This window comes from Schistosoma mansoni, chromosome W (assembly GCF_000237925.1).
Source record: "Schistosoma mansoni strain Puerto Rico chromosome W, complete genome".
Lineage (NCBI taxonomy): Eukaryota > Metazoa > Platyhelminthes > Trematoda > Strigeidida > Schistosomatidae > Schistosoma > Schistosoma mansoni.
The window spans coordinates 26,471,788-26,492,538 of record NC_031502.1 but is presented as its reverse complement, the minus strand read 5'-3'; the positions used below and the strand labels follow the sequence as shown (position 1 = coordinate 26,492,538).

Genomic DNA, 20,751 nt, shown 5'->3' with positions numbered 1-20,751 from the left:
TTCCTAATAAAATTGGAACACTCAAAGTCTCTCTAAATCACTGGCACCAGCTAAAAATTTGTGTTTGTTCAATGAGTCATTTCACAAAGAAAAAAACCTAAAATTCGTGAATCATCTTTCAAGACTGCTTGATTGGATTACAAAGATATACAGAAATAGTAAAATAAATAATACCCATAAGAGACCTCAACTGTGGTCTCTAAAGCACATTATAAAAGCAATTTTATTAATGGCTAGGGATGAAAGCTTTCACTACTTTTTAAAAGTGAATTAAAGTCGGTTTTTATGAATTCTAGTCTGTTGTTGTCTAGCCACAAACAATCGACTTAGTTGTTCCTTCAACTAAAAGGTAAAAATACTTTGGCAAGTATATTTGGCCTGCTTACAACATTTTTCTTTAGGTCAGAATGATACAAGAGTCCCATACTATCACAATTATAATCATGTTTCATTCATTAGAAAAGCGGACATACTAGATGAAAAAGTATGTATCAGAACTTTCGGTATTACTAGTTTTGAATACACTCACGTGTTATGTTAGAAATTTTAAACATACTACCTTCTGTTAAAATGAAAAGCTTCGACTTGATAGTCTTGATTTTCACTACTTGCTTAAGTAATTCTTGTTACGTAATGCTGTTATTTTTAATGATGAAATGTACAAAATTATCATGTGTCATCGAAGACGTACCTTCACATTTATTTTAATGACGACAGTGATCCAACATACTAGTACATATTTAATCTACTGGGACCTGTTATATTGAATTACATGGGTTTACTGGAATTATATGCTCACAATTATTTGCATCCATTGTGTTTAGTTCAGAAAACCCACAGAATCTAAAAATATATTTTTTTCCAAACAAACAGTGTCAATTGCTCTACTTCTTAATTTAGTGAACAAATAATATTTTGATTAATTCAAATCTAGTTTTATAGGCGAGCCAAGGGCCATTAAGTAATGATAAACTTTTATACTATTTGTCTAATATGGCTTTATTTCTGTCAAGTTCTTTTTCCTGATAAAACTTATCCAACTCTTAAATGTATAATGTAGTAAAGCAGAACCATTTTAGTTATTTCAGGACTAGTATTTATCCGATTTGGTGAATGAAAACGGTGTCTAATTAAATGTACTGTGTGTATAAATACAGAAATAGCATTAAATATTAAAACATTACTATACTAAAACAGCAAGCCGACTACAAAAATGTCCACTGGCGACATCTGAGTATATCTGACCCATATTTACATAATATTTAATGTATTTTAATCATTTATAAATAATACTTCTGTATGTTGTATCAATATCATCCATTAGAATAAACTTAAACTTTGAAAAATGTGTATTTTAGTGAATAGTGAAAGTAAAGTTTCAACGAATTTGCATATATGGGTGGTCCATTAGACCATATGATTAATTTCATATTGTTTTAAATAAAATGAGTTGAATTACATTTTTGACTTAAAAATGGAATTTAAAGATTGGTTTTAATTAACGCGTTTTATGTAACAAGTATTTTTATGGATATTATTAAATTTTAGCAATTCTGGAAGAAGAACTAGCGAATTGATCAAAACATCGTTTATACATCAACAGATCATGTCAGCATATAAAACATTATTGAAAGTGAAAAATTCATTTTCATCACAGCGGTTGACTTAAATAAAAATATTTTATCTATTTAAAGTGCTCAGATTAACAGTTAGACTATACACTATAGTGGAGCCACCAAGTAATTACCCTTAACTTTCTTTCACTCTGTTTTAAGTTAAGGCGAGATCATATACTAAGGCTGACATGTGTCAATTATGCGTGTTCAAACATTTTCCAGTAAACGTAACATTATTAAATATTAAAGTGAAAATTGAACAAACGATAATTGTGCATCATTAAAGAAATTTTGACCAAACAAAAAACCGGTAACTTTTCATAGGACCGTAATAGCGTATAAATAATTCATATAAAATTAACTTTTTAAGTACTGGAGATGGATTTATATTCTGTAAAAAGAAATTAACGAAACAATAATTGACAAAACTTTAGCTCACAAAAAATTGATCTGATAGATTATAAATAACTAATGTACACAAAGGTTATAAAAGATCGGCTCTTTCTATTAATAAACTTATAAACTAAGGATAAACTCATGTCTTGCAAATTGAATAATAAGAAAGCCAATTAAAACAGATTAGAGACAGGAAAGGTCCCAAATAGAGAAAGTGAATTAGTACAACGTTAATTTGTTACCTTTGGGACTTCCTATTGACTATGTATATGATACTAATACAGCTAACCAATAAATGTATTCAGAAAATGCCAATGACGAGACTGAATGAGCTACAAGATATTTTGTAAAATAATAGACCAGAATTATATTTGTGCAAATACATTTTTTATAATTGTGGGCGAATATCAGAATATACTGTCAAAATAGCTTTTTTACGATGAATCCTAATTATTTTAGTTGTGGGCTTTTGAATATATTTTTATAAAGAACTAACTAAAAATCCACTGATTCCATGCAGCGCAATAGGATAAAGATCTGTGAGACTAAGTGCTCTTTTAGATAAATGGAATTAATCGAAAAAATATAGATTCTCCGGTCGAATAAGTTTACGTAACATGTGTTTATAACGATTATATTAAGGAGTATCACTTAAGGGACTGTAGTCTGAAATTTGGTAGTTCTAATATAGATTATAAAATATTTGTTTTTTAGCCGTCTCATCAGAATGAACTATCTCTTGTGTAATTAACAAGGATCAAACGATGCATAGTTTTCTTTTAAATTCATGTTGGAATACGACTGCCTATATTGACCCACTGTTAAATTATTCTATCACGTATTATCTGTTGAACGGACTTGGGTGATCAAAAATTCACCAAACCTTACATTAAGAATTTACAACCAATTATTGAGTAAAAATTTCATTTCTTTTTAAACTCTTATCTAACTTAATACCAAAATGTCATCGGAATGTTAGTTTTCAGCTTTAGTTTCATGAAAAATTTAAAGGTCTACTAATTATTCCATTATTATAGATGATTCTTGGTAATCCATCGTTTAGCAGATGTTAATAATAGTCTTAAAATATCCATACAAAAACAGAATGACACCATATGAACTTTCATTTACATGCTGGCATATTACTTAAACTCTATTATGATTAAAATGTTTGTTTTCCTTGTACTTTTCTATCTCCTGGTTTTTCCACCGGTGAGTAGACATTATTTCTATCCATCACTTCTCCACAGAATAAGCAAGTCGTTTAGAATCAATGAAGAGATTTGTCAATATATATTCAGGTAATGAGAATCAATATTATTCAGAGGGATAAAACTGACAATGACCAACAGAAAATTGCATTGATAATTATTTCTGTGTTACATATTATTTCATTCATCATTCTCATTCAACTGTTATTGTCGCTTATTATTGCTCACATAATTACTTTTCTCTAACAATAATAAGTGAAGAATGATTCAATCACGAAGAATAGAGAATACAATTCGATACATTTATCTTTTAATTAAAATCCTTGCTTGTTCACTTTTTGACGAATTATATGAATATACGCTTGAGTGAACAGAATTCTGATTCTGTAGATAAAGAAGATGCGATGAACAAGAACATTAATCACTATTATTTAATAACAATAATCTGTATATAACACACTAGTGCTTCTATTCATCCTCACATATATATCAGTCATACATACAGGTAAGTTTGAGTGAGCAAAGTCTTCTTTTACAATGTGAATCAAAGATATTCATCTTTTACCTCTTAAGAATCTATATGAAGTAGACAAAAGAACACTAGATAGTTGCAAATGGAAAACAAAAAAACAAACAGAATTTTTTGTTTGTAATATTGCTTAGTGTATATGAACGCCTAGTCCAAATAAACCAAAAAGAAGCGATCTTAGATGAATTCAATAAATGCACAGTGAAGCGTAAACTGAAAAGTTTTCTTATATTTCTTTTAAAAAAAAGACTCAAAAGAAGCATTAACACGTGTTGTATTAATCATTATGATTTGTATGTGTGCATTTATGGGAATTAAAGCTACTGACAGCCGAATGCTTATAAATAAATATCATTAATTATCGTCAAACAACTATTTACTAAAGACTTTTTTTAATCTTCGATAAAATAGATTTTATAAGATAAAGGATAATTATTACGAACTAATGTTTCTGTGCTGTAAATTTTCAAAATTCTAGTTAAAAGAAGTACCCTTGAGTTACACTACTTTAAACAAAACAAATAAAAATTGTTGTAAAATAACCAAGATAATTTATATAAGACAGATCAAAAAGACAAAGTGACAAATAAACTTTCTTTTCATGAGTGAATAAACATACAGTATTAATTACAAAACACAGATTTATAATAAACAAATTGGTAAACTTTGTAATTAAAGCCAAAAAACTAAGTGAAGTACATGGTGAAAACTTATTTATAAGAGTAAAAACAATTGTTGAAAAAAACCCAGAATAACTGATGTTCAGTTATTGATAAAATTAATGCCTTATACAAACACTGTTACATCTGATTCCAAAACCTCTGGACTTTTCGACAATATCCTAATTATCAGTTAACGGCTTTACGAACCATTGCAATGTCTGTTTCTGCCCATTCAAACCTTTATGTTAACCGATAACTAAGAGTTACGCGTGAAGTGGGAGGTTGGTTTAGGATCCAAAGTTTATGTTTCAATCACAACATACCTAACAAATGTAACGGGATTATTTGTAAGTAATAATCCAAAGCTACTTAGCTTTAATGGTTGCAGGAGAATAAAAGTTTCCTCCAATTTAGAATTTCGGTGATAAACAAGTCCTGTCTTAATGGAGTCATGTTTATCAGAGGAAAGTTTCCAATTACTAGTCAAAAACCTGGGAACTTATATTTGGAATTATAATTTCTATCTTAACTCTTTTGCAAACCATTTTAAAATAAACTGAACCTTTGTAGTCATAACGTTGTCACAACAACATGACATTTCAAAAGCTTTTAGAAGATCATAACCTTATTTTCATACCTGTACGGATAACAAAATTTAGCCATCTATTTTAATACTACGAAATCTGTACATTTTATACGAAAGAGGTATGAAATAATTCAAAAGTACATTAACGCGCATCGTGAAAATCTATATATGATTGAACCAGAAAAGAAGAATAAAGTATATCTGATATTGCGTAGAATGACAAACGTATTTTTTTATATACTCAGCTAAACCAACATATCTGATTAAAATATTAAAAATCCCCAAGTTAATAACTGCAATAAAGCTGCCTGACATATATATCTTTGTAAATCTGCAATTATGGGATTTGTTTTAAATGATTGTTCACTTCATAAACGGATAACTTATAACATTTCGATTTATCACCTAAATTGTCACTAAACTTATTAGGATTGCAGCGCAGCAGAAAAACATTCTTCTAGAAATATAAAGCATACTCTTGTTTATAAATTTTTATTGAGGACTGTCAATTGCTTCTCCAAACAACAGAATGTGTTGGATAATAAACGAATTTATTGACGACTGAGGTGAATATATGAATTTATTCCTTCTGTAGGGATGAATAATTTTATCCGAAAACAAAAATGATATTAGCTTAAAGAAGCTTGTCTATAAAGTTGAGAAATAAGATTTGTCTACCCGATATTATTTCCAGTAATACAAAGTTCTAAAAATGTCCATATTTTACTTGCAATCAAAGTGTTTATAATCTACTTAGAACGGGGGACAAGTCTGGCTGATCATAATTTTAAAACTCATCATACCTTATCTGATCTTCAACATACATCAACTTCCAATATCATGATACCGATAGTATACAAAAAAAATAAATACGAATTTGATTGTTCATGAATCTTTAGGAAAAGAAGTATCACATTTCCATAGTAGGATGAGTATTAAAAAAAGATATAGTGAATTAAAGAAATGACATTGAAATCAGATTTCCTACTCATAAATTAAGTTTCTTCTGATGTAACTAGACATTAAGTTATTGTTACTTTCAAAATAACGAAATAACTCAGTATGTTCAGAATCGACGTTCCGTTGACCTATTTAAATCTCCCCAGTTTTACAATAGTTCTTCATGATTCTCTATTATGAATAGGTCAGTTTCTCCAGTTTTTAGCAGAAAGCATTGATGAAATGAGCATTACTTACTATTATACCGGTTAACAATAATATTGATACTTTTGTACTCAAATGCTTTACTAAAAAGTCTAAATCAATGGATGCATTTGTTCACATAATGTTACTATTGAGTTGAATTAAGGAATTTCTCCACGTAGGTCATTAGGAAGAATACTCGGGACATGTAATAAGTTCTTTCGCCTTATGAAAAATATGTCCATTTATTAAAGATGGTAACTGTCAAACTGAATCAAACTACACGGATAATTTTCTGATTTCCGTATGAAAGTAAATCTTATATCATCAATGTCATATTAAATAAGAAATACACTAATAAAGAATAACATTATTTGACGAACGTCGTGTACAATTTTTCCGTAGATCGAACTCTTTTCACTACAGTTATTCTGATCATCTCGCTAATTTTACTTTGGACTCTTCATTAAACAAAGCATTATTTAAAATATCCCTGAAAAACCACTGAATAGCTACCGATCCATCATAATCCATCCAATTTCTACAATGAAATAAATATTTCGAGTGAAAACTCTTAAGCAATAGCATCTTCACTATTCACGTCATAAAACATAAATCTCATTTTCAAAGAAGTTGGCTAAAATGTACGAATTATGGAGTAGTAATATCCAGTTAGCCGAAAGAAAATTATATTTAGCTTATTATTCAGAAATCTAACACGTTAAATTATTAAAAATAACCAGATTCAAACATTTTGCATAATAGAAATTATAATTTTTCAATAATCATAAACACATTTAATGATTGTATTTTCAGTTTTATTTAATCCATCCAATACTCCTATGTAACTTTAATTAAAGTATTTTTCTTATAGAAATTAGAAAAATATCAGTTTCATCAAAATTATAGTATATAAAATAACTGAAAATACGAATAGAAAACTAACTTCGAGCCTGAAAATATAACACTGGAAAAAAGACTTGTAGAAAGAACAGACTTACACGACACACGGAGTTTGTGGGTTCGTCTTAACGACTAAAAGTAATATGCTATTTACTGGAAGAGCTGGAAATCTTGGTGAAAGTATTTAAATAAACATAGTGGCATATGTATGAGCAATTTGAAAACTAGGGTACGCATTGACCAAGAGCTTGCATACCTAGAAAACTGGCTAGTTGAAAAACGTCAATGTTGTCTGACCGGTCTAACACTTCACTCAGTTCAGAAAAACTCTTTGACTCCATACAACGAGGATTATCACACCCTAAAATGAATCGATATTTGGACAGAGTAATTGATAATTTAAAATCAAAGTCAGCCCTTTTAGTGACTTTTTTTTAGTTTTTTTGGACGAGAAAATTCAACCGGAGATAGGTTGGATAGTGTAACAACCGTAAAGACCATACGTAGAATAAGTATTCAAAAAAGTCACTTCACAAAGTAATCCTTACTTGATAAAACCTACTTCCACGTTAACAAAAGTCGTGACTTCTTATTAACGCTTCTCAAACAAATGGAGCTTGATCCTTAAATTCCTACATTTTATAAAAAACAATCTAGATTAAGATGCTTAAAATGATTTTGACTTTTTCCATGCAAATACAATGACGAATACAAGTTCATAGTTTAAATTGTCAGTGAATTGTTTGTAGGTAATTGCAGCTTTTCTTGAAGTTACTAAATTTATTCGCCAATCGATAAGCACTAATAAATGACCGAAACGTGGGACTATATTAGTTAATTCATTTTTCATTTGTGAACTCTGATAAACCTAACTATTATGTACTATATGGTATCAAGATGCATCTATATCTCCCGAAATTCTACTTTATTTCCCTTACTAATGTATGAATAAAAGGTTTGTTGTTTGTCAAGAATACGAAAAAATGAGAATAAATAGATAGACACTGCTTTCGCAACATGTATAAGTGAATAAATGACCAAAGTATAATCATAAAAGAAAGAAATTATAGACCGAACTCATGCTGAGAATATTTTTGTACCGGGTGCCCCTCGACTATTCCCTAAGAATGAGCGTTCGAATACTAGTTTTTTTAGCTTAAAGTTTTACACTACGAATTTTTTTAAATACTAGTGTACGCTGATAGGATCAGAATTCAACTACTGATATTCGGATATGAAAAATAAGCTCACTTGCCATTTTCATAAATAATTAAACATACGACTAAGAAACTTTATCACACGCGTGATTTTAACGGTATTAAAACATGTAAAATTAAGAGGGAATTAATGTAAACAGATTATTTTTTCAGAAACAGTTATCTTTTGTACATACATATATATTCTATTAATTGAACTTATGTCACGAAAAACAAATAATTTTTGTGGTACATAAAAAGAAAAAATGGCCGGATTTATTTGACATGTAGCTATGAACAGGTGTTTTTGAGAAAAATATGTGTAAAATTCCCAAGTCAAAGTTTGTTGATAGCAGTTTACTTATATCAGTTTTGCTCAGGAGATCCAATAAATGTATATATACATATATACATACCGAAGAGTTGGAAACTTTGGTAAATTGGTGTCTAGTTGTTAACCACAGTATTTTCCAAAACGATAACTAGTCACCTCTTTCACATCAATGGTGAATATTATTGACATATTCTGATTAAAGTGTATCTAACTAAAAATTTGTATTCTAAAACTCATGGTGTTAATGATAAATAACAGTGGGTTTTTCTGTAAGAATGTTCCGTCAGTTAGCCAATCATCAATTACTGTAACAACAAATTTTATTTTCTATTATCATGTAAATATAGTGAGCTATATAGCAACTTTGTATATTTTCTTCATTTGTGCCTACTTACTTTACATTCTCATGATACCTCGGAATAACTGACTACATGCTGTCGATCTGTGCACGTATTAGTGTTAATTGAGGCGCGATTAAAGCAGGTGCTGCAGTCTGATCCGTCAATCCAAAATCGTACTTTTCAAATCTTACATTGATGAATAACTACAGCCAAACGGACCATTTTAATAATAGTAATAGTGCTGGTTCATATTCCAATCGGTCAGAACATGATATGATTGAAGTGAAATTCATTCATTCAAATTCTCTTGATGATAGTGAAAAACAAAATGTGAGAGTTAACTTAATTTTGATGCGAATCCGACTAGTGTTTCGAGTGATTCTAACGTTGGACGCAAGCGTCTACATCAACATGGGAATCCTACAACTCCCCTTTCAGTGGAAGTTTCAATATGAAACTTCCTACAGCTAACTCTTTCATTGTTCTCGGTGGTGGTGTTGCTGGTATTCGACGGTGATCGAATATCCGTCTAATTTTTAAATTGATAAGTCCGAAAAAGACTTATGAGAGTTGACTGTTGACCACGGTTTCGTGCGTATCCCGCTAATTTAAGAGTTACTCAAGATTCGGAATTGTTGTCCCAATTATCTGCACACATTAACCCTAATGGTAAAGATTGGAAAACTGTCAAACCCGCTTTTGTATCTTCAGTAGGAAATACTAGTATCAAAAAATCTGAATGCTCCCGCTAAAACATTTGTAGGCCATCTACACAAGAAACATAACTAACTTACCAAACCGAATTCGCCTAATAAAGTTGTTTTGAAGATATTTTTGGTTTATTTCTCATTTCCTTACCAGAGAACAAAAAAATGTTCCATTAGTTATTATAGTAAGTGAAAGGGGGTTATTATATAATTAATCCTCTTGATATTTCTGCGTAATTTTCCATTTGTAGAATGAATCTAGTTTATGATTTACCTCGGATTTATTATATTGTTGTTTCCATCTATTCTTTGTAAAATCATTACTGCCTTTCCGTGTATAAATGTTCACGTGCTAATAATCTGTTATCATCCGTATCATAAATTATATAATGCTTCATAAATAAACTCACGTATTAATTCTTTAGTTGTTTGGGGTGGAATGGGTTGAAGGAAAATAGAACATTATGTCTGAAACGTTTGACAGTTAGGTAAAAATAGAACGAGGTCACCTTATTTTTAGAATAAGCAGTGTTGTTGTCAAGATTTGGAGCAAGATAAGCGTTCATTTTACAAATGCATGTACAGATAATGTATCGCCATTGATAACAAGCTATTTACGTCGTATATCATAATGAATCAATATGAAAAGTCTATTATTTTACCGCAATGAAAACTTTTTATCTATCTTATGCTTACAATTATGTCGAAATAGTAGTGCTGAAGATGAATGAAAAACATTATCACAAAAAGTATTGTTTGAAAGAATATAGATTTCTAACTTAACAAGCATTTTATACAAACGGTCCTAAATGTTATGTGGTTTGATATATATGAGGTAAATTATGCATAAACAATAACAACAGCCGAAAACTAAGAAACTTGAATATTTTGCATGATTATGCTAGTTTTTCATCTTACGCTCAACAAAGATAATTATCAGCCTCCTTCGACATAGAAGTAAATAACATAATCTCATCGATAAGGAAAAATTCTGCCTTACATTTCGAAGTTACCTAAATAAGATTAAAAATAAATAAAATCAAAAGTTTTCATTTTGGATTTACTTCTTCGTGGCTGCTGGAAGTTTCAGAGTTATAGTTTTCAAATCATTTATGCTACAATTAGTACTGAAAGTTTATATTATGGAATTTTAAAAATAAGTATATCGAAGTGATTTACGATTCAAAGCAAACCATTTAATAATATCAATCGAAAAATCACTGAGAGCTTTTGTTGAGCATAAAAAGAATTTTCGAGATTCCTACTGAACTTCATAGTTTACAAGTTGTTCTACAAAATAATATCGAATAATTTAACACAGAGAACATTTGAAATTACCAAGCCTTGTTTTGTCACAATTTGATTAAAATAATTAACGAAATCAGTTGAGGATTTTAATTGTTTATCAGTTTTCACTACACTTAATTGAGGTTTAGAACTATAGAAAAACGAATGAAGTCCTTCCAAAAAAATTCATCGTCTGTAGGTAGAGAAGACCTTTGATTGGTTCATTACAGCACAATTATATATATATATATATATAAAGACGGAAGCGTCTTAAATATATTCACACTGAGAAAAACACTCTTTTATTACCACTAAATTTAAAAAGCATTCTGTGATATAAACATATGTAGAAATATAAAGTTTTTAGTTAAGTCTAATTGCTGACGATGATGATATAATCATCAGGGATTGGTTTCAAAGTGTGAAACTAACCACATATTGACTGGATTCAATCCAAATTGTTCATAAATGAAGTTAATTAAACCACATCTCTTTAAACCATAATATCAATGATCATGTCATTTAAAAATATACAACAGCACACATAAATCTAAATTCTAGGAAATTAATAACATAAAAAATAAATTCTTTACACAAAATAACCACTAGTTAATAAAAATTTGTATAGAAAGACTTTTAAAATAAACAATCAAAAAGTTGGAACCTATATTTACTTGTTGACGACAAGAAATTACTTGAACTAAAATATTGATGATAAACGTACTACGTGACATAATTGTTCGTGATCCAAATATGCATCTACATATCACCTCACTTGCTATGTCCTAAAGAAAGATATTTTGAATTTTTTCGGTGTAACTCAACAAGTTTCTGGTAGTTATACATTTACTAAACACACCGCTGACACCACCCTATATTTATAAGCATATATTAAAGTGTAAAAAAGAGATAAATATACAGCAAGAGAAGGGGATAATATTTTTTTAAAAAAAGACATCTGTTAACCAGCTGGTTAATGCATCTATGCAAGTTTAACTGGGTTTTTTTTTCATATCAATTTTGTTAATTCTTCATCGCTTCGTCTACTTTTAAAAAAACTATATGCAATGAAGTATTGGAAAAATAAACACTACATATTTGAAACAACACAGAACTACTCGAGTTTACATAAATTTTAGATGTATGCATAAATGAAGAACGTGAATTTATTTATATTTACTTCACATATGAAACATAAATTATAATTATGACTCAATTTCTTGTATAGGCTTGCTTATTAGATTTATTTATCATTTCCTATCCATATTTGGATTCAAAACTAATATGTTTATGTAAATATTTAGCAGAAAAATGACACAGAGATGAATGGACAAAATAAGAGGTGAACAAAATATGAAATATGATGTATTACTTATGCATATGTACTCAAATACTTATTTGCGTAAATGTTCACATGTGGAGGCTTATGATCCAAACATTAAAAAAAATAGTTTTGAGAAAAGTGTCTGGATAAGAAAATTTATCATCTTGCATAAATTTTCACATTTTTTCAAACACGGTAAATTTTTGTTGAAATTTGAGTTAGTTTTGAACTACTGGTGAAGTGAAAAGTAATAATGACAAATATTACAAAGCGTACATTTTCAGATAACGAATAACGCATGAACGAAAAATAATGACCGAGCTTATGTTTTATTCTTGAATTAATTATCATTATGTACTCATTCATATAAGGTACGATTTTTATATACTTCACTGAGTCCAAGAACAATGCAACATTCACCAAATAAAGACAAGGATTTCACTTTTTTGAGACTTCAAACCCAAATAATTTTCATATGGCATTTCAGTAATGCCTTAAAAATCAGAATATTTAGATGAATACAAGTCAAAAATATTCTGAATGGAAAAAGAACGTACGGTACATACATATTGACATTTAATAGGTAACACAACATGACATCAAATCTAATGTATGAAAAAATAACTCCTGGAACCATTAAATATAAGTTAGAGTGTGGACACTAAGTAGTTTTATATTTTGAAACGTACAACTTCGGATTTATTCATACCTCCACTATGTTTGATGAGTGGTTTAAACTGGATCATTTTTAAATTTTTTTAGTAGTTTTAATAACCCCTAGTTATAGTTTAATTCAAGTGATACAATGCCTTTTGTCTTAATTTTTATCATTTTCCTCAGTAAAACTAGGCGATCTGTAAATATCAAAGACTAACACATCATATTACGACATATATTCATTACACAAGTTGTCAAGAGGACGTAAATGCTTAAAGTTATGTACTTTATTAAAAAAGTAATAGATAAATAAAAGTAGAAAACATGATTTACTTTGTGTAACATTCTTGTTGACATTGAGAAATAACAATTTTTCTGCTGTCATAGAAGCACTAAGACTATCAGGCTTCCAAGGAATGAAATCGATAGTGATAGCTAATTTGTGGGCTAAACTTAGTTTGAAAGGAATTTGGAAGGAGGGTCAGAAGAACTGTGACGTTCAAGATTATGTTTGCCAAGAGTAACTATGAATTTCTTAGATATTGGTTTCGTCAACAAGCTTAAACAATCCTAAAGTAGTGATTCACCAACAGTTGTTGAAAGATCTTAACCGTCTACTGCTAGTTATACCGCACTATTTTAATAAAGTCCATAGTTTGTGCACTTAGCAAGTCCATCAATTGACTGAATTACATTGGCTCTAAAAACTTGAGCATTTATTTAGATACATAGGCAGGAAATTCATCGTAAAAACCAGGAGCTTATTACTATAAAAATAAATACAGGAGATAGTTTCACCATGTGAGCAACATGTTTAAGCTTACTAGAACTAAGTAACATGAAGTATTTCTCTTCGAATTATTGGTTAACATTTGTTCTATATGCCGAATAAATAAAATTGGATAACCCCTAAAGATTCATTTTAAAAAATATTTCTGGTTTGTCTTAAATTCGCAAAGCTAGAACTATATAGGACATGTCTGTGCATGTTACTGAATTCCACAGTTAAATAATAGAAGGGGAAAATAGCAAGTAATGATAGTAACATCTGTTTTCTAGCTTTTAAAAAAATCACCTATATATATTATACGCATCTCAAAGATATTTTTCAAATCAAGAAAGGAAATTAGGTTTTCCTTACTACGACTTTTATAATCTTTATATTATTTTTATATTGATAAAGAAAATGGACAGGAAATTAATCAACTTTTTATCCAGTCAGTGTAAGAACTTATGATTTTGTGTCTACACATGTTTACACAATTACCTCACTGTTAGAGATGAAATAAAGCAAAAGAAAGCTATCGATTAATAAATACAATTATTTGATAAAATATATATATATATATAATATATATATATATATATTTGATAAAATATTTTGCAATGAATATCTTTTCTACTCTAAAACGTTTTGGTGAAATAATAAGATTTCATCCTTACAATATACTTGGACATTTAGTTATGCACAAACCACATGTTTGTAAAGAGTTGCATAATGAATACTAAGGTAACAATTTATCACAACGGCAGAGATTTTTCTGTGCAGAAGCTACTCAGTCCCCCAACGGTTTCAAACGATACTGAATTCGAAACCAGTTCACGGGAGAAATACTCTTGTAATTTTTTATCGGCTTTTGTGAAATCGAAGGTTTACAGCCTATAAAATAGCAGCCGATTCATAGTGAAATACATATAACAATCAAAAGTAGTTGATCCGAAAGCTGAAGAAGAGTTTTGGCTCAAAAGAAAATGAGGTGAATTGCGCAAAACAATTAGTTACGTATTTAGAGAATAGATCACAAGCATCCTGAGGGCCAAACAACTCAATGGTAACGTCACAGATGATGCTGGGTGATGCGTTTTCGAATCCCAGAAGGAGCATCAGTCCCCTCAAGATTGTAAGAAACTCTTCCTGACGAATGCCAGCTAGCACGAAACCCAGATCCATGGTTTCCAGCCTACAACTCCCAACCACTTACTATCAAAAGTACTTTCCTTCACTTTAGTTGGAGACCGATAGGTTTTTGAGAAGATCAAGTAATTATATATTTCTGAGTAGACAGGTCTTAGCTTTCAAACCTAAGATAATACGTTCATTTTTAGAAGCAAAGTCATAGGTGACCATATTAAAGGAGTTATTAAGGTGGTGAAAAATATCGATAATTACTTTTTGAAAGTTCACCAAAGCTTCAGTCACATTATTACAACAACCTTGGGTTAAAATTAGATATTTAATTACGTAAGTTGTTAACTAAGCTGAAATATTTCAAATTATATACCTAATGTCTTTAAATTATCACTGTCAAATGATCTCATGGTTACTTTGGCCAGGTTTTTCTGAGCATAGTCAAATCATTGATCCAAGCTTCGGTTTAATTGCTTAGTAAATATTTACTTTACCAACCGGCTAGTCATTTTCCAATGAACTATTATTTGATAGTTAGAGAATGTAAATTATAGATAGGAGACTATAATCTGATAAAATAAAACTGGCTTGATTTGTTCTACTTAGTTTGTCACTTCTGTTCTCTATATGTTCGTATATTTATTTTTTTATAAACAAATCAGAGATATAGTTACGTACTGCATTCATCAAATATTGTTGATGAACATAAAAATAACGAAAATTCTTTTTGTACAAGATATTTATTTATAATAAATTCAGGGATTCACAGTGTTTTGCCTTCGGAATTATTTTCGAGTTCATATACGATTTCTAATAAAAAAACATAAGTTGATTTCTATAACTAAGTTTCCTAAATTAACCAAAAAGTGGGACTTTCCAAATATCTTTATTTGCGTGCTGTAATTTACAATTGGAAAACTAGTTTTATTAACTTTTCCCAGTTTTCTTACATCCTATTGTTTCTAAAGTATTGCATTTGGAATTACCTTGGTTTTTTCTAAATTAATGACCATTATAGAAGAAACGCATTCAAATAAATCGACGTAGAAAATTTCAGAAATGTTTTCTTGACGGACCGATACCAGTTGAAGAACCACTAAAGATAAGAAAGCACTGAACAACGACTATCTATAAACCAAATGATCTACATTACTAAATTCAATCCTTTGGTGACACAGCATGACCATAATCCAAATTAATAACTGTCTCACTTCCAACATGACTGAATGCTGTCACGATTATTCACTAGAACTCCAAAATTCCATTTTGAAATTAGCCACTAAATAATGCATGATTATCACTTACTTTGGTGTTTTACCGAAAACTAGTTCAATGTGAAAGATTTTTAATTATTACCGTGAAATGAAATTTTTAAGATCAATTAAACACTGACAGTCGATCATGTCTGATTTTGTTCAAAATATAATCTCAATAACTCTTTTATCTGCTCTTAATGTACTTAAAAATCATTAGTACAAATATTAGTCATCTAAACCTTGAAGTATTTTTCTTCAAAAGTATTGATATTTATGAAAATTTATAAGATGACTTAATAGTGCACCATTACTTACAATGTATCCAATCAAGGGTGAATAATATTCCAACCTCTATTGTTATTCACAAGATAAAAGTTCATGTAAATGAGGTACCAACACCAAGTTTGACTCGATAATTTCAAATAAATTGAGCATTAAGTAGAAAGTTAGTAACAAAATTAAGGGATGTTTGTGGTATTCCAATGAGTAGAAATTTGAATTTCTTTTTTAAAGTTAATACACCAATAGCTAAATCCGGCAATTTATTGTTTAACTGTTAACAAATGGTTTATATCAAGTCATGAAACGTAAGAAATTAAAATTTATACTCATTGGGATATCCCAGCTACATCATTGTTTTACTATTATTATTATTACCTCGTAATCTGCTGGACCAGGAAGTTGTTCTTTTTCTGTTTCTTTGAATCTCTCCGACTGATAAACAAACTTTCCTTTTTGAGGTTTAGTTTCCAATATATAATATTCTGCTGGACCTATTAGCAGTGGAGACACATCATGTACATTTATTCTCAATAATTATTAAAACACTCGAAAATAATTTTATCAACCATAATATTTCGTTGTGATCACTCACCAAGAATTAAATCCACAACTTTGTTCTCTGAAATAGCATAATATCATATTTTTGATCCATTTCTCTCGCCAAAGTCACTCAATAGTCTTGGACTTGCTATTCTGTCAATCATTTATCTTGCTCTCTGCATATAACATAAGGCGTTCAAATAGGAAGTAGCTTCTTAGCTTCTTTCCTATTTCCCGATTTGTTTCAAAGTCACTCAGGTATTACAAACTGAGTTCAAATATCTGAATCCACTTAATCAGTACTTAATCAGCACATTCTATTATTTTGAAAAACTAGAATGCAACCGAATTATTCCTAAAATGTTTAATTTTATCTAAATATAAGCTAACTTTAAAAATCCACTTTTTTGAACAGCTTTTCCACTAGAGTCTTCTGTGCAAAAAAAACTGGAAGATTTGATGTGGACGACATAGTCTTGAAATAATATCTAACAAAAGGTTGGATGGATTGCCTCAATATCACCTGTTAGCGTAGTTTTCTGTTTATCCAAACAAATTAAAGCGTGTAACAGTTATAATACATTCAGGTGAACTCGTTCTATTTCTTTTTCGTCATTTCCGACTCTGAATTGATGAAACACTTGGTATCGTCAAGCTATGAACTCATGGAAAACGCTACTACAGATTACGATCATGGTATAAAAGGATTTAGGATGCACTGCATCTGTAAAATGAAATTTCGGAATATGTAGCAAAACGAAGGAATTACTGAGAGGTCACAAATTAAACTTCACTATACAGACAAATGCAGTTGGATTTTTGAATTAAATATAAAACGACACACAATTAGAGCCTGGTCGAAATACATACGGAATATAATTAAATAAACCATCTATCAGAAAATTCCATGATGCTCTTCAGTTTTGCGGCAGTGTAATAAGTTATGTTGTTCTAGTACACATTGTTACTTGTGAAAATCAGAACTTCGAGACTGCTACAACAATTTGACAATTAAAGCCAAAAGGTCTTATTTGTATTTAAATATAATCTTATTTTGTCTTATTTTATACTCTACTAAACCTTAGACGATGCACTCATTAGGGTCTGTCGTCACTATTCTATGGAGACAATATTTACTTATTTTTCTTTGATAGTCATATGCATTATAAAACCAGTTTTAGTCATCCAATATTTTTTCTGACTTCAACATATTTACTCCTGAAAAACAGCAAGATGAGAACATGATTGCTTCTTTTTTACAAAATAACTGATCTAGATTGTATGTACAAAGGTTAGAAAACATAGTATATGGATTTCAAGTTACAATTCCTGAACACACTGTTAATAAAATACCATGTTATAAGGAATTATTTTTATTGACACTATAATGGTCATGTAATATTCACATAAGAAAATGTTGAAAATATTTTACGAATATCCCTAATTTTTAAAGTATCACTGACTAGCCAGTTCACCGTTTATGGAAAATATCATAAAAACTGTATCACATACAACAGTACATTTGATATTAACTTTGAACAGATCTTCGAAAAATATTGCTTGCCTGGCATATCAGGGTCTTTTGGACCCAACTCAAAATGTCTACCGAATCTTTCTGCAGTATTGGAGAAGCAATTTCTTCTTTGCCTACCTTCTATAGTACGAGGTATAGCTGGGGTACGTTTACACTGTGTCACATCAAAAGATTTTCCAAAATCATATGTTCCGGGTGGGGGTACTGACTAAAAATTTGAAAACAAAGAATAAAACATGGCATAATATTTCTACTTAAATATACGGATTACAGGTATTTACTTCGAAATCTTACTAAAATAACTAAGTTACTGGTACACGAGAAATTAAATAGTTCACGATATTGGTTGTCACACAATTACAATTTCTACTTTTGTAACAATTCCTACTCACTAAAAAATCAAACTTCTAATGACAAAAGTGTAATGCTAATAAACTCAAGAATATAAATATATTGTAAGTTAGAACTATATGCAAAAACCGTTTTATCAGTCTTAAAGGGATCATAAAATGTATCACCAGATATTATTATACAATCTTCAAAATCGCTGGTTGACTTAACACAGAGATCGTGGTTTCGGTGACAGGATACACATGTTCTACATCATATCTCAATAATCAATCAACTGACGACTCCCTCATCAAGTGATATTATTGGTTTGCCGGTTACCGGTTTAGAGCTGACGCTCACCTACATTATAATTATAAATTAAGCAAGTGAAGGAGAACCATGTATTTCTCACCCATCCTCCAAAAAAACTAATTTATAGTGACGGATAATAAATATTGAGTCCAATCAGTTTAATATCTTATCTTTTTAAAAAATTACTGAAAAATGGAGAAAATCAACAAAAACGCTAATGAATGCCATTCCGTTATGTACTGAAAATAATTTTAAATAGTTTAATTAGATTCATCACAAAAGAGCTCTAGTGATTCATCCTACCGATTGAGGCATCGATATCTCCCTTTTAGCCTTTGGAATGCCAAAAGCTTTCGAAGTATATTTTCCTTCACATTTTTGTGGATTATACTGTCCAGGACCAGGAATGTCACTTAATCCATCGCTAGATTTTCTGCCGAAAATTAACTTATCATTCATACGTTTGGCTGTTGAGCCGAATCCCACACATTTGCCTGATTGTGAAAAATCTAGGCGACATGTTAATCCATCATCAATATTATAACTATTTGGGGCTAAATATTAAAAACAAAACAAGGAAAGAATAACGATGTTGTAATGCCTTTTTTAGAGTAGAAATACACTCTTTAAAATATCTTTGTAAAAGTAGCTCAATCCAGACCACATATGATCGATATACTGAAAATATCAGATGAACAACATCTACACATGCAAACTGCAAATGATTATCAAGATCAGATATGTGTGACATTGGATTCACGTCTTGGAATGAGTAAAAACTGGATTCAGTAGAAAACACATGTAATCACACATCTACCATGCCTCAAATTATTTTGCGGCTATACTTATAGTCTATGTAGGTGAAAATCGTTAAAGATTGACCTCATTATGATTACCAATGAAAGCCAGGGAGAACTGGACAACTGATTCATTCTAGTATGAAACTCCATAACACTTCGTACCCACAACCTCATTAGGGATCGAAGCCTGGACCTAAGGGTCCTGGACGTGCACTACACATCTGTAAAAACCATTTATTGTTAAAAAAATATCCGTATTTTCTGAAAATGTATTATGGCATGATTTGTAAATTTTTACAAGTCATTTCATGTGGTTTACATTTTAGAGCTTTTCCTTCAAAGTAGCATCACACCCTTCTTTATTTTTTATCTTTTTCAACAAAGACCATATGCTATTATTTTTCTGAAACTTCAATGCCCCGTTAATAATGAAATAGTAAATAGATTTAAGGTTAATGACTGTATTCTTATTTTATCTATGCAGATAAATAACCTAGTCCAGAATGAAATTCTGTCTTCTGATTAGCTGAACCTGTGTGAGGAAAAATATGTTTTTTGTCCACCATATTGAGGTAGTAATTCTCTGGGATACTTACGCCACAATCCAAACTACAAAGTTTGATGATAACTATTGTACGATTAATATGGAACACAACTAGTAGTCACCACATCAAAGCAGAGCATCTTTTCATTTCGCTCCCAACTGTTCGTTTGATGAGGGCAAAAAAGATATTTTGATTCTAAGCAGGGTTTCCAAAACTATGTGAATTACTGGTCAAAAAGGCTTATTGACACGGTGGTAAATCAGTAAATTAATTATTTATCTTTACTTTGGTTTAAATCATGTAACCATCCCCAAATAATGTTCCCACTCCACAAATCTTATTTGCGGTTGT

General features: G+C 30.1%; 1 protein-coding gene across 1 annotated transcript in view; it reads right to left on the bottom strand.

The window, feature by feature from the left end:
- Positions 1-980: 980 nt before the first annotated feature.
- The window catches only part of Smp_165430 (hypothetical protein), a gene marked incomplete at both ends in the record, with an annotated part of 43,290 nt that continues 23,519 nt past the window's right edge, over positions 981-20,751 (bottom strand). Inside the window, 3 exons of the mRNA XM_018789168.1 lie at positions 981-1,042; positions 18,531-18,621; positions 19,359-19,609. Coding sequence (XP_018654638.1) covers positions 981-1,042; positions 18,531-18,621; positions 19,359-19,609 — 404 coding nt within the window. The remainder of the gene's footprint in view (positions 1,043-18,530; positions 18,622-19,358; positions 19,610-20,751) is intronic.